This window comes from Prinia subflava, chromosome 21 (genome assembly GCF_021018805.1).
Source record: "Prinia subflava isolate CZ2003 ecotype Zambia chromosome 21, Cam_Psub_1.2, whole genome shotgun sequence".
Taxonomy (NCBI): domain Eukaryota; kingdom Metazoa; phylum Chordata; class Aves; order Passeriformes; family Cisticolidae; genus Prinia; species Prinia subflava.
This window is the reverse complement of record NC_086267.1, coordinates 6,701,805-6,714,912: the sequence shown is the minus strand read 5'-3', so window position 1 is coordinate 6,714,912 and position 13,108 is coordinate 6,701,805. Positions and strand designations below refer to the sequence as shown.

General features: G+C 57.1%; 1 protein-coding gene across 2 annotated transcripts in view; it reads right to left on the bottom strand.

The window, feature by feature from the left end:
* Nucleotides 1–12,343, bottom strand: part of NOC2L (NOC2 like nucleolar associated transcriptional repressor) — a 29,504-nt gene extending 17,161 nt beyond the window's left edge. Inside the window, exons 1-12 of one of the 2 annotated variants that reach the window (XM_063417447.1) lie at nt 12,280–12,343; nt 11,945–12,121; nt 11,325–11,496; nt 10,842–10,964; nt 10,174–10,291; nt 9,740–9,830; nt 9,246–9,324; nt 7,302–7,412; nt 6,157–6,270; nt 5,422–5,610; nt 2,528–2,667; nt 399–510 (exon numbers count right to left, since the gene is read on the bottom strand). In XM_063417447.1, the coding sequence (XP_063273517.1) occupies nt 399–510; nt 2,528–2,667; nt 5,422–5,610; nt 6,157–6,270; nt 7,302–7,412; nt 9,246–9,324; nt 9,740–9,830; nt 10,174–10,291; nt 10,842–10,964; nt 11,325–11,496; nt 11,945–12,121; nt 12,280–12,299 (1,446 nt within the window). In that variant the 5' untranslated portion in view covers nt 12,300–12,343. The remainder of the gene's footprint in view (nt 1–398; nt 511–2,527; nt 2,668–5,421; nt 5,611–6,156; nt 6,271–7,301; nt 7,413–9,245; nt 9,325–9,739; nt 9,831–10,173; nt 10,292–10,841; nt 10,965–11,324; nt 11,497–11,944; nt 12,122–12,279) is intronic. The other variant, XM_063417448.1, reaches the window with a different exon arrangement.
* Nucleotides 12,344–13,108: the final 765 nt, after the last annotated feature.

Here is a 13,108-nt window from a genome sequence, read left to right as displayed (position 1 = left end):
CTGGGATCCCCTGAGAGGTGCTGGGATCCCCTGGGAGGTGCTGGGAGCCCCCGGGAGGCGCTGGGAACCCCCGGGAGGTGCTGGGAACCCCCGGGAGGTGCTGGGAACCCCCGGGAGGTGCTGGGAACCCCTGGGAGGTGCTGGGAACTCCTGGGAGGTGCTGGGAACCCCCGGGAGGTGCTGGTGGGTGCAGGGAGGTGCTGGGATCCCCTGGGAGGTGCTGGGAGCCCCTGGGAGGTGCTGGGATGCCCTGGGAGGTGCTGGGATCCCCTGGGAGGTGCTGGGAACCCCTGGGAGGTGCTGGGAACCCCTGGGAGGTGCTGGGAACCCCTGGGAGGTGTTGGGAACCCCTGGGAGGTGCTGGGAACCCCTGGGAGGTGCCAGGGGGAGCAGCCCACCTCCAGGATGAAGGACAGCACGGGGATGAAGGTCCTGGTGCTCTGGGACAGCAGGGTGAGGGCACGGATGCAGTGCATGCGCAGGGGGTAGAACCGGGACGTGGGCACCAGCCTGGGCAGGAAAAAGAAATAAAAACAAAGAAAAATAAATTATATTAGGCTAAATTCATAAAGGAAGTGCACCTGCAGCCTTCGGTGACACAGGAAAGCATTTCCTGCTCTGCTGAAGAAATCTGCACAGCAGCCTGGGCTGCTGAAGCCACCCCATGGCTGGAAATAAAATCCCCACAGGAGGAGGGGGAGGAGCCCTGACTGTCACTCATATTTCAAATAATTAAGGTAATTAAGACAAAAGTTGAGCCAACTCCCTGTCAGGCTGGGACTGAGCAGAATCAGCTCCCCCAGGAGCAGGGAGGGAATGGAGAGCAGCCCCTAAAACCCATTTCTGTCCCACTCTCCAGCCCCTCACTCAGGACCTGCACTTGAAGCCTCCAGCATTAAAAACTGGCCCTGCCTTCCTGCCTGCCCCTGCTGAGAGGCTGGAATGCCACAGGCACCAAAAATCCTCATTTAACCACACAGACACCAGGGAACAGCTTCGTTTCTACAGCTCAGGCTGGCAGCAGGACACAGATCCCAGCAGACAAGGGCAGGAAAAGTTTATGGGGAAAAAAAAAAATGGATACCAGAAGAGGAGCTGCTGCTGCTGCAAACACCCATCGGTGCAGAGAGGGGCCGGCACAGGGAATAAATCAGCTCAGGGAGGAGGGAGCAGGTCCCAGGGACACGGGGACATTGTGCCACTGTCCCTGTGCTGGAGGCAGGCGCCACCTCCTGGCACAGGGGACAGCAGGGACCCTCCTGGCACCCACCCCTGGGGATAAACCTGCAGCACACCGGGAGCAGCAGAGGAGGGGCTGCAGAGGGGACAGAGCCCTGTCCCACAGAGCCACAGCACCCCACAGCTCCCAGTCTGCCTCCCCTGTATCCCAGCCTGGCTCTGGAAGGGATCCAGCTGGGACCTGACTCTGTTCTCCCAGCCCTGGAATCACAGGATCAGGGAATGGTTTGGGCTGGAGGGGATTTAAAGCTCCTCCAGTGCCCTGAGCAGGGACACCTTGCACCATGCCAGGTGCTCCCAGTCCTGCCCAGCCAGGCCCTGGGCACTGCCAGGGAAATCCATTCCAGGCCTCCCCACCCTTAGGGGGAGGAATTTTTTCCTGGTGTCTCATCTGAGGCCACCCTCTCTCAGTTTGAAGCCATTCCCTGTGTCCTGTCCCTCCATCCTTTGGAAAATCCTCTCTCCATCTTGCTTGTAGCTCCTTCAGGTCCTGGAAGGCCACAGTGAGGTCACCCCAAACCTATCTGTGGGGGTCCCCAGACCTCCAAAGCCTCCCCAGGCAGTGCCAAGCTGCTAAAACACCTGCTGAAGGTGAAGTGGGGTGCTGCTGAGCCTCAGCCCATCCCCTCTCCTCCCCAGAGCCCTGGTTTATCTGCTGGACAGGTAGGACCCTGCCAGGACCCAGCCCAGGAGCAGCGGGGGATGGCAGGAGGGATGTTTGCATCCTCTTATCTGATCGTTTAAATCTGCTTATCTTCAGCCCCGCTGGGGAGTTTTTGCAGACCTGGGCTCTAAAGCTGAGAATCTGGTTAACAGAGCTAACAGGATTTGGGAGATCACCAGAGATCCCCAAATTCCCTCAATGCCCCTCGTTAACAGGCACCTTATCCACATGAACTGACAGAGGGGGGAATTCTCAGCAGATTTCCCCAAAATAACAACTGTGTCCCACTTCTTCAAATCCCAACAAACAGGCACCAAAATTCAGCTTCTAAATGCATTTACAGAGCTGGAGATGAGGATTTTCTGAAGCAGGGCAGGTCATTTTCTGTGCAGTTACAAGGATAATCTGCCCAGGTTATTCAGACTGAGACTTTTCTTACACAAAGAGGAAAGAATAACCCACACCACAACTCTGCCACCACCTGAGCAGCTGCTCACACACATCCCAGCCTGGAAAATTTCAATTAAAAGCAGCTTTGAGACCATTCATGGTTAAATGCAAACCACAGGACTGTAAAAAGGACACAACAAAGCAGAGCAAAAAAGAGTTAAGAGTTCTACTCACTTGATACAGCCAATAATGACCTGTGTCAAGGGGTAGATGAGGGGCTCCAGGACCTCGCTGGGGTGGATGGTGCTCAGAACTCGACACCAGAAGTGCAGGCAGTGGATGTACTGCCAGTTATACACTGACTGGAAGTTCTCCTGCAGGAAAGGGGGGAAAAAATAAAGGCAGAAACTTGAAAATGTGGCATTTGATGGATGCTCGCCCTGCTTCCTGCCCAGGCTGGTTTGCAGTGCCCAGGGAGGAACAACAACACTGCAGCTGCCATTGCCAGGGTTCACTGGTACCAGTCAGTGCCTGGAGGAGGTAAAGGGAATAAAACCAGAGGGAATAAAACCAGCCTGGTGCTGCTCAGGTGTGGCTGCTTTGAGGATGAGTTCCCAGCCTCGCAGCAGGCACTGGGATGGGGCCAAGCACAGGGAACCCCGAGCTGATCCCTGGAGCAACCCCTCAGCCCGGAGCTCTTGGGAAAGGAACACCCAGGACTGCTGCACCTTGTGTGGCTGCAGGGCGAAAGTGCCGGGAGGCAGAGCAGAGAGCAAACCTGCAGCTCTGGGGACCAGGAAATGCACTGCAGCAGGGCCACAGGGACAGCAGTGACACAGTGACAGCAGTGCCACAGGGACAGCAGTGACACAGGGACAGCAGTGACACAGTGACAGCAGTGCCACAGGGACAGCAGTGCCACGGTGACAGCAGTGCCACGGTGACAGCAGTGACACAGGGACAGCAGTGACACAGGGACAGCAGTGACACAGGGACAGCAGTGCCACGGTGACAGCCGTGACACAGGGACAGCAGTGACACAGGGACAGCAGTGACACAGGGACAGCAGTGCCATGGTGACAGCAGTGCCACAGGGACAGCAGTGCCACAGGGACAGCAGTGCCATGGTGACAGCAGTGCCACAGGGACAGCAGTGCCACAAGGACAGCAGTGCCACAGGGACAGCAGTGACACAGGGACAGCAGTGCCACGGTGACAGCAGTGCCACAGGGACAGCAGTGCCACGGTGACAGCAGTGCCACGGTGACAGCAGTGACACAGGGACAGCAGGGCCACGGTGACAGCAGTGACACAGGGACAGCAGGGCCACGGTGACAGCAGTGCCACGGTGACAGCAGTGACACAGGGACAGCAGTGACACAGGGACAGCAGTGACACAGGGACAGCAGTGCCACGGTGACAGCAGTGCCACGGTGACAGCAGTGACACGGTGACAGCAGTGCCACAGGGACAGCAGTGCCACAGGGACAGCATTGACACAGGGACAGCAGTGCCACGGTGACAGCAGTGCCACAGGGACAGCAGTGCCACAGGGACAGCAGTGACACAGGGACAGCAGTGACACAGGGACAGCAGTGACAGTGGCCCAGCCTGGCTCAGCAGCACGGCCAGGAGTGGCCCAAGGCCTGCACCAGGCCAAGAAATTGTTTTCAATTTCTTGAAAAAAGAAATTTGGGGGCAGGTGCTGCAGCAGCTCTTAGTGCCAGAGTGAATGAAAGCCCAGCTGGAGCAGGAGACCCTGGAGGAAACCCTTCCCAAAGGTTCTGTAGCCCTGCAGGTATTGCAGACAAGGTGCCTGAGCCCCCACTCGTGGTTTTTCTCAGATTTCCAAGGCCCAGCTCATCTCTCCTGATGGAAAAGCAGGATGCACAAGTGCTGAGGCAGGCACAGAATCCCTGAACTGCAGCCTCTGGGCTAAACCTTGCAGCAGGGACTTAAGGCAAGGCACAGCTGGGCATGGCAGAGCTCTGCCAGCTCTCCCCAGGTCACTGAGATGTTGCAGAAAGCTTTTCTCAGCCTCTGCACGGGGCAGACGAGCAATCTGCTCTGGTAATCACCCTGCACCACCATTCAAACAGGCTTAGCCCTTGCATTTGGAATTTTGGTGGTGCCATCCCCATCTGAAGTGCCACGGCCCTCCCCAGCTGTGAAATCAAGTGGATTTTCTCCTTGTCTGGGCCACAACTGAGGGTGTAAGGAGCCAGTGCAATCCAATTAGGGGATCTGCAGCCCAGACTTCATTTATCTCTGCTTGTTTATCCCCATGTCTGACCAGCCAGGAGATTTAGCCGGGCACCAACCCTGCCCTGTTTGGGGGCAGCTGAACTGTTAATCTGTGGGGTCTGTTTTGCTAAACAGGACTAAATCCAGGATTAGCAATCTGACTCAGATTTCCCAGGTCAGACTGGAGGTGGCTGCTCCCCAAAGGTCTGAGCTGCTTTGCTCAGTTAAGTCCTTTAACCAGCACGGACTCTGCTGGGGAGCTGCAGCACCCCAGGGTGGCTCCTGAGCTGCTTCACCTGCAGGGTTTGTGACAGAGGCTGCAAACTGCAGCCTCAGAGTGGGAAAAGGGTGTCCAAGATGGAAAGTGCAGCACAAAACTCTTGCCAAGTGGGGAGAGAAAAGCAACTCCCACCCTGCAGGGGGGTTTGGGTTCAAAGGGACCTCAAAGATCTTCCATGGGCAGCTCCCACCATCCCAGGCTGCTCTGAGCTCCATCCCGCTGGCCTTGGAGGGATGGGGCAGCCACAGCTCCTGTGGAAATCCATTCCAGGTTCTCTCCACTCTCAGAGAAGGAAGAATTTTCTCTTGGTATCCAACCTAACCCTCCTGCCAGTGTGAATCCACTCCCCTCCACCCTGCCACTGCAGGCCCTTGGAAAGGGCCGGACAGAGACTTTCTCAGAGGCTCCTGCAAGGCCACAATTATCTCACCCCAAAACCTCCCATTTTTTCCTCCTTCCTGGCCAAAATTTTAGCACGGACACCTCCCAACGGGCGAGACACCAGCAAAGCCCGAGGAGGTCACCGCAATCCCTCCTCTCCACACATCCCCTCCTAGGAGAGGAGGGAAAAAAACCCCTTTCCCCATCAAGGAGGGGTGCCCACCTTCTTCCTGAGGGCCATGGCGCTGCGCAGGTGGATGGCCAGCTGGCGGATGTAGAGGAAGGTGTGCTGGTAGGACACGTGCGTGTCCAGCGCCAGCAGCTCCGTCAGCGTGCGCTGCATGAAGCTGATCATGGGCAGCGCGTTGGGAGAGGTGAACCTCGAGTTCTTCACAAAGGCAATGTACATTTGCTGTCGGGGGAAAAGGGTGAGAAAGCAGCACGTAAAATAGGAGTAGAAAGGGTTTCTGGGCTCCTCTGCCCCTCCCAGGTGTGAACAAAGCAGGGCTGAGGCGTCGGGTTTATCAGAGAAGGGAGGGATCCAGGCTGCTCCTTCCCAGGGGAGGCAGGAGGGTGTTTGGCCTGGAGATGTCCCCAGCAGTGCTTCAAGGCTGCAGGAGGGTCTGAGCCACACGAGGGGATGGCTGGGCACTGCTCAGGTGCCACTGAGGCAGGAAAACACACCTGGGAACTCAGCTGAGAGGGCAGAGCAGCTCAGGAGGATGCCAGCACTCAGGAACCTGGGGGTGAACCAGGCACCAGAGACCTGCTCAGCCTTCGTGCCCCCAGCAGGAAGGGCAGCAGTGGGAACAGGAATCACCCCAACCCGACAGAATTTCTGCCCTGTTTGGTTTTCTGGAGGCTGCCAGGACCTGCTGGTGTGCAGCTCAAGGCTCTGAGGTGTTTGCAGATAACACGAGGAAGAAAAGGTGCAGCTCTCAGCAGGAGCCAGGCTCACCTTGAGCAGGGGGCTGAGGTAAGCCTCCTTCTTGTACCTGCAGATCTTGTTGAGCACCAGGAAGGCCAGGACTCGGACTGTCTCCTCCCCTGTGCTCCACAGAGTGATGGTTTGCTGGGACAAAACACAGAGACGGGTGAGAGAAGGGACAAAGAGCTCCTTGCTGGCCACAGACAGGCCTGACCCTCCCTCTTTCCCAGCAAGAAGGCAGCCAGGTCGCAGGTGACAGACCCAGAGGTGACAGAATGTGCTGTCACCCAGCCACTGGCAGCCCTCCTGTCCTCACACTCTCACTGGGACACCACACACCAGCCAAGGCTAACGTTTCCATCATCAATAAAGGAGCCTGTCCAAACCCAGCACCTCTAAAAAATTACACAACTTTCATTTGTGTGGTTAAACACTCATTTGAACTCTCCTGAGTGACTCCATCTCCCCCAGGCTCACCCCAAACCAGTCACCCCCTGCACCAGCACAGAGAGGGTTCCCTGCAGGGCTGGAAAAGCCTTCTCAGAAACGTCTCCCTTCAGCTGGGAGCTGTGCCAGCCTCCCTGCCCTCCTCACCTCCCCCATCAGAGGCTTCCCTGCCTCCCCCCAGGGCAGTGCCCCCTCAGATGCCACCCTGGGGTCCCCCCACACCCCCTCAGCAGTTGTGCCTGAGCTGCCCCGGGAATGTTCCACCCCCAGCTCAGTGCAGAGGCAGCGCAGGCATTCCCAGGGCCTGGCAGCAATCCTGAGTCTGGAGGAGGCAGCAGCTTCCCCAAACACCTCCCTGGGGAGCAGCAGCTCCAAACAGAGCCTGGCATCACCTCTGGCACCAAACAGAGCCACCCACAGGCTCATCTCAGCCTGGCATCACCTCAGCCTGGCATCACCTGAGCCTGGCATCACCTCTGGCACCAAACAGAGACACCCCACGCTCACCTGAGCCTGGCATCACCTCAGCCTGGCATCATCACCTCAGCCTGGCATCACCTTGTGGCACCCGGGAGAGGCAGGAATCCTCTCCAGGAACAACAGCACAGCCAGGGAACACTCCAGGGCACTGAGCTGCCAGGGGATCCAGCCCAAACACCCCAAGAGGCTCAGCTGGAGGGGGAAAAGGCTCTCAGGTGGCAGTGGCACACCCCAGCACGGCCCCTTACCTTGAGCAGGGCCCGGCACTGCTTGGGGAAGGACAGGTAATAGGGGACTGTGGCATTCACGTGCTGCAGCACTGCTGCACCCACCGAGGCCTCTGTCAGGCACGACAGCAGCTGTGGGGAGAACAAAACCAGCCCCAGTTGGCAGGCAGGGCTCAGAACCCTCCCCTGCCCTGGCTCCAAACGCTCCTCAGGCGGGAAGGAGCTCACAGGAAGCCCAACAGCACGAGCAGGGCAGGAGCAGGGGCAGGAGAAGGGACAGGGACAGGAGCAGGGACAGGAGCAGGGACAGGAGCAGGGACAGGAGAAGGGACAGGGACAGGGGAGGAGCAGGAGCAGGGGCAGGAGCAGGGGCAGGAGCAGGGACAGGGACAGGAGCAGGGGAGGAACAGGGACAAGACCAGGGACAGGAACAGGGGTGGGAGCAGGACCAGGGACAGGAGCAGGGGCAGGAGCAGGAGCAGGAGCAGGGACAGGAACAGGGGCAAGGGCAGGGGCAAGGGCAGGGACAGGAGCAGGGACAGGGACAGGAGCAGGAGCAGGAGAGACAGGGCAGGTGAAAGAGCTGCCCTGCAGGTCCACCAGCTTGCAAACAGGAGCTCAGGCTGCTGCAGCTGCAGGCTGAGGGTCCCCAAGCTCATCACAAGGCACCTCCCTTGGGGACACTGAAATCTCAGTTCATCTGCAGTGCAGGACACCAAAATGTCACCTGGCTGCAGACGGCCACATCCACCCTCAGTCTGTACCAGGAAACATCACCTGAGCTGGCTGACAGCACCCTGCACTTCTGCAGGATTTCTGAGGGGGAACTGGAATACTTTGGGCATTTGGGTTAACTCTCCCTCAAGGAAAGGCTTCACAAAAAGTGAAGAAGCCAAATCTTTGTGTCTGCAGCTTGTTCAGCTGAGCTCACTGCAGACAAACCACGGTGAGCTCCAGGCTGCTCTGAGAGAGGCTCTGCCTGGTGCAGTCCCACTGCTGGAACCAGCACAGGCATTTTATCCACATTTAATTTACCTCCTCACCCTTCTCCTTGCTCTGCAAAGATTCTGGACTGAGCAGACTCTGCCAAGCCCCTCACACAACAAAAGGAGAAGGTTTTGTTCAGAAATTGTGCCAGAAAATCCCCGGTGGAGAGGGCTGGCACTGAGGGCTCTCAGGAGTCAGCCAGGAGCTGGGACTGCTCCCAGGGACTGCATTCCCAGCTTCTCCTTGCCTGCAATCCTCTGCTGCTGGAGATAGGCACCACAGCTTGAGGGAACAAAAAAAATAAAAGCTCTCCTGATCAAATTGCTGTTTCTGCTAAGTCATTGTGCCAGCGCCCAGCTGAGGGACAGCAGCTCCTGGGTTGTCTCTCCTGCTGTCCCTTCCCTCAGCTGCCGAGGATTCAGTGTTGGTTTGGTTTTAATATTCCAATTTGGGATGCTAATGAAGCAATTAAAGAAAGAAATTAAGCGGGGGCAGGAGTTTCCTTCAGAAACAATCCACAAATTGTCTCTGAAACACCCGAAATTTTGGATGGATGGATGGAATTTTATCATGGCCAGAGATGCCACCTGTGAGGTCACCAACAGAAATCTCAGCATTTACCTCAAACAGAGAGATCACAGCCCCAAAAAATGAATTAATGATGCAGAATGCAGGAACACAGACTGCAAACTGCTTTAAAGCCCATTAAATATTAATCTGCCAGACAAATTAAAACACAGGGAGCTGCCAGAATGTTAATTCAATCCCTCTTTACTGCCTTGTACCTGTTCTGACCCAAGCATCCCCTGAACCTCCAAAGTGGTGATTGGATTCCAAAAATGATTCCAAAACAACTCAGGGAAACAACGAGCACAAATCTCAGAGGGGCAAACCAGCCCTGCCTCACTCCAAAACATCCTGAACAGCCCAGCAAGGCACAGACTGACCCCACAAACAGAAAATAATAATATTTCTTACCTGTATTGTACAGCCAAGGTAGACTTTGATGTCCAGTCGTAGCTTTCCCCAGAGGGGGCTGGTGCAAGGGAGAACCATTCTGGAAAGGAGCAAGAGTTGGGGTTAGCTTTAAAAAAAAAACCAAATAAATCAGATTTCAGCAGCAAAATGAGCAGTGAGATCAATTCCCTGCGCCAACAGCTGCCTGCACAGCATGAACTGCTGGAGGGACTGGGGTCACACACTGGTGACACTGCAGGGACACTGCAGGAAGGTTGGTCCCTTCCTCTAAAAACCAATTTCCAGTGCCTGAACTGTGCCCTGAGTGCCAGCACAGGCAGCTCCTGAAGCCACAAATCCTCTGGAGCTTGCAGGGGACACGGCTGGGGGGAGAAATGAAGAGCCCTGTGAGCACCAGCAGGCTCTCAGTGTTTGGGAAGGGCTGGCACCCCCTCCCCTAAGGCAGCTCTGAACATCCCCAGCAGCTCTGAGGAGCCCCAACCCCCCAGACTCACTTGAGTTTGTTCTTGGGGGCTTTGGGGAGCAGCAGCTTGTGCAGGTGCTGGAAGAGGTCCCGGATGCAGAAGGACACCAGGGTGTTGAACACTGGGTAAAACAAGGCAGGAAAGCATTTGCAAGTGATTTTCCATGGATTCCTGCTATTCCTAATGGGGAAAGAGGTCCCTGGGGAACTGAAGCCAGAAATTTCCACAGCAGAACTCCTGCATTTCCTCTAGAAACCCCCAGTTTGCCTTGTATCCAAAAGTTTTTATCAAATATTAGAAGGCACAGGAGCCACCTCTCCAAAGAAAAACCCACCCTGAAAAGCAAAGACCCCAGAGCAGCACAGCAAGAAGAGCTCCTGAAGGAAGTGAAAGGGTGAATGAACCCCTCCCAGGGCTCAGCTCCCCTCTCCCAGGGCTCCCCCAGGGGATCTCCCTGCCCTCACCTGCAGTGTCAGACACCTGGAACTTGCTGGGGTCCTCACCACTGTCACCCTTGGTGGTGGCCACAGCTGCCTTGTAGGCCTGGGTGATTTCATGGAAGAGTTTTGGGGTGAGATTCCTCTGGGGAGAGAAGAGAAGGGGATGCTGAGGAGGGGAGGATCTCCAGGGGATCTCCTGGGACTCTGATGCTGGGACAGGAGTACTGGAATTCACTGGAATTTGATGGTGGCACAAAGAGCTCCATCCTCAAGCACCAGGACAGGGTTCACAAACTCAGTGGCCTTCACCTCCCCTAAAGCTTTTAATTGCTGAGGCTAAAGAAGGAATGGATCAGCAGCAAGCAACTTCCAGTCTGAGCTTCACTCCCCTCAGCTATTCCATCACTACTAAAAACGTGACTGAGAAACCTCCTGGAGCTGCCAAAGCCTCAGCAAGAGGGGGGAAAATCCAAATTTGATCACCCTGGCCTCCTCTGAGCCGCATTTCTGCAGCTTCTCCCTCCTCTGGGATGGAAGCACTGGAATCTTGCAGCCCAAGAGCAATGCCAGTGTCGTGCTGAAGGCATGGGGGGCTTGGGGCATAAATTCTGTGCCAGATTAACAAACCCCAACCTGGCCTTTTATAGGCAGGGAGAACTCTGCAGTGCCCTGTGTTCCAACCCCCTGCTCACCTGGGCAGCTTTCTTCCATTCCTCCACCATCTTCAGGGTCACGTGGATCAAGGAAACTTTCTTCCTTTTGGCCTTTTCTTGCTCTTCGTCATCATCATCATCATCTTCTTCATCACTGGCTTCCTGCAGAGATCAGCAGGAGGGACTGAGGGAAGTTCCTGCAGCTCCTTCCTGAGCAGCAGCAGGAGGGAGGCAGGGCTGGTTTATTACTGCTGTTCCCAGCACTCTGTGGACAGTAGGAATGGTTTAGATGGGATATAAAATAAATAAATTCCTGTCTGGGAGGGTGGGGAGGGCCTGGCACAGGAGCCACCTGTCCCAGTGTCCCAGGCCAGGCTGGACAGGGCTTGGAGCAGCCTCGGAGCAACACTGGGAGGGGTTGGGGCTAGAACTGGATGAGTTTTAAGGTCCTTTCCAAGCCAAACCATTCCATGATTCAGGAGAACAAACACTGCATGTGGGACTGAGCTCACTGATCCCCACCTCGAGGGTCTCAGGGGGTCTGTGCAGAGCCTCCTCCTCCTCAGAGCTGTCCGAGGCATCGAAATCCAGCAGCTTGCGGTCGTTCTCCTCCAGGAACTTGTAGAACTCGGGGTCTCTGTCCTTCAGCCTGGAGAGCTGGTCCTTGTGCTCAGACGCCTTTCCCTTCCTCCTGCTGGGAGAGAAGGAATTGATTGTTCACTGCTCAAAGTTCTGAGGCTGTAAGAAAAACACTTCATTAGGGATTAAGAAATCCTGACAGCAACACGAGATTGCACTGGGACAGATGAAAACACCCAGAAAAAAAATCACAATTTCGTTTCTCAGCTCCTCAGAACCGCTGCAGGGATGGGGACAGCACCCTCTCCCTGGGCAGCCCCTTCCAGTGCCTGAGCACGATTTCCATGGGGAAATTCCTCCCGATCTCCACCTGAGCCTCCCCTGGAGCACTGAGGCCGTTCCCTGTCCTGTGTCCCCGTTCCTGGGAGCAGAGCCCCCCCTGGGGCTGTCCCCTCCTGCCAGGGACTTGTGGAAAGCGGACAGGTCCTTCCTGAGCTCCTTTACCCCAGGCTGAGCCCCCCCGGCTCCTTCAGCCGCCCCTCCCAGCCCAGCCCTGCCCTCACCTGCCCGGCCGTGCCTGCAGCCCCGGGGCCGCCTTCCCGCCCGGCCGCCGCGGCCTCGCAGCGCTGCCGCGGGCCCGGCCGCCTTCCTCCTCCTCCTCCTCCTCCTCGCAGCCGCCGTCATGCTCCGAGTCCGAGCCGGCAGCGAGGAACTCGTCCAGGCTCAGCTCCGCCAGCTTCCTGCGGGGGGAAAGGAGCGTGAGGGGGAAGCAGGGTGTGAGGGGAAAGCAGTGAGTGAAGGGAAAGCAGTGAGTGAAGGGAAAGCAGTGAGTGAGTGAAGGGAAAGCAGCGTGCGGGTGGAACGCTGATCCCGGCGCTGTCCCCGGTGCGGCGCTCACCTCCTGCCGGGGGCCGCCATGTTGCCGCCTTCACGCGGCCGCCACTTCCGGTCCCGGCGTGGAGCGCGGCGTCGAGGCCACGCCCACGATTATGCAAACAAGCTCATTTCCATGCTTGGCCACGCCCCGTGCTCCAACTGGCCACGCCCCTCGTTATTGGCCCCGCCCCTCGGCCGATCCTCTGTGCTGGACATTCCCGGCCAGAACCGGGAATGGTGCAGGAATGGCTGGCGGGGGCCGGGAAGGGGTTATCTCCCTTCTCCGCGCTGCAGAGGCCGTGCCCCGAGCGCTGTGTCCGGTTCTGGGCTGCTCAGTTCGGGAAGGGCACTGAGGGGCTGCAGGGTGTCCACTGGAAGGATGCTTGGGTTCAATGTGTCCCCTAGAAGGGCACTGAGGGGCTGCAGGGTGTCCGCTGGAAGGATATTGGCATTCAATGTGTCCCCTAGAAGGGCACTGAGGGGCTGCAGGGTGTCCACTGGAAGGATATTGGGGTTCAGTGTGTCTACTGGAAGGATATTGGAGTGCTGTGTGTCCACTGGAAGGGCACTGAGGGGCTCCGGGGTGTCCGAGGAAGGGCAATGAAGCTGCGGAAGGGTCTCCACCACACGTCCTATGAGCAGCGGCTTAAGGAGCTGAGCCTGGAGAAAAGTCGGCTTGGGTGAGACCTTCTCCTTCTCCACAACAACCTGACAGGAGGCTGTCGTGAGGCAGTAACAAGCGACGGGACACGAGGACAGCGTTTTAAGCAGTGCCACGGGTGGTTTGAGGTTGGGCATCAGGAGGAATTTCTCCGTGGAAAGAGTGACCAGGCCTTGGAAGCGGCTGCACA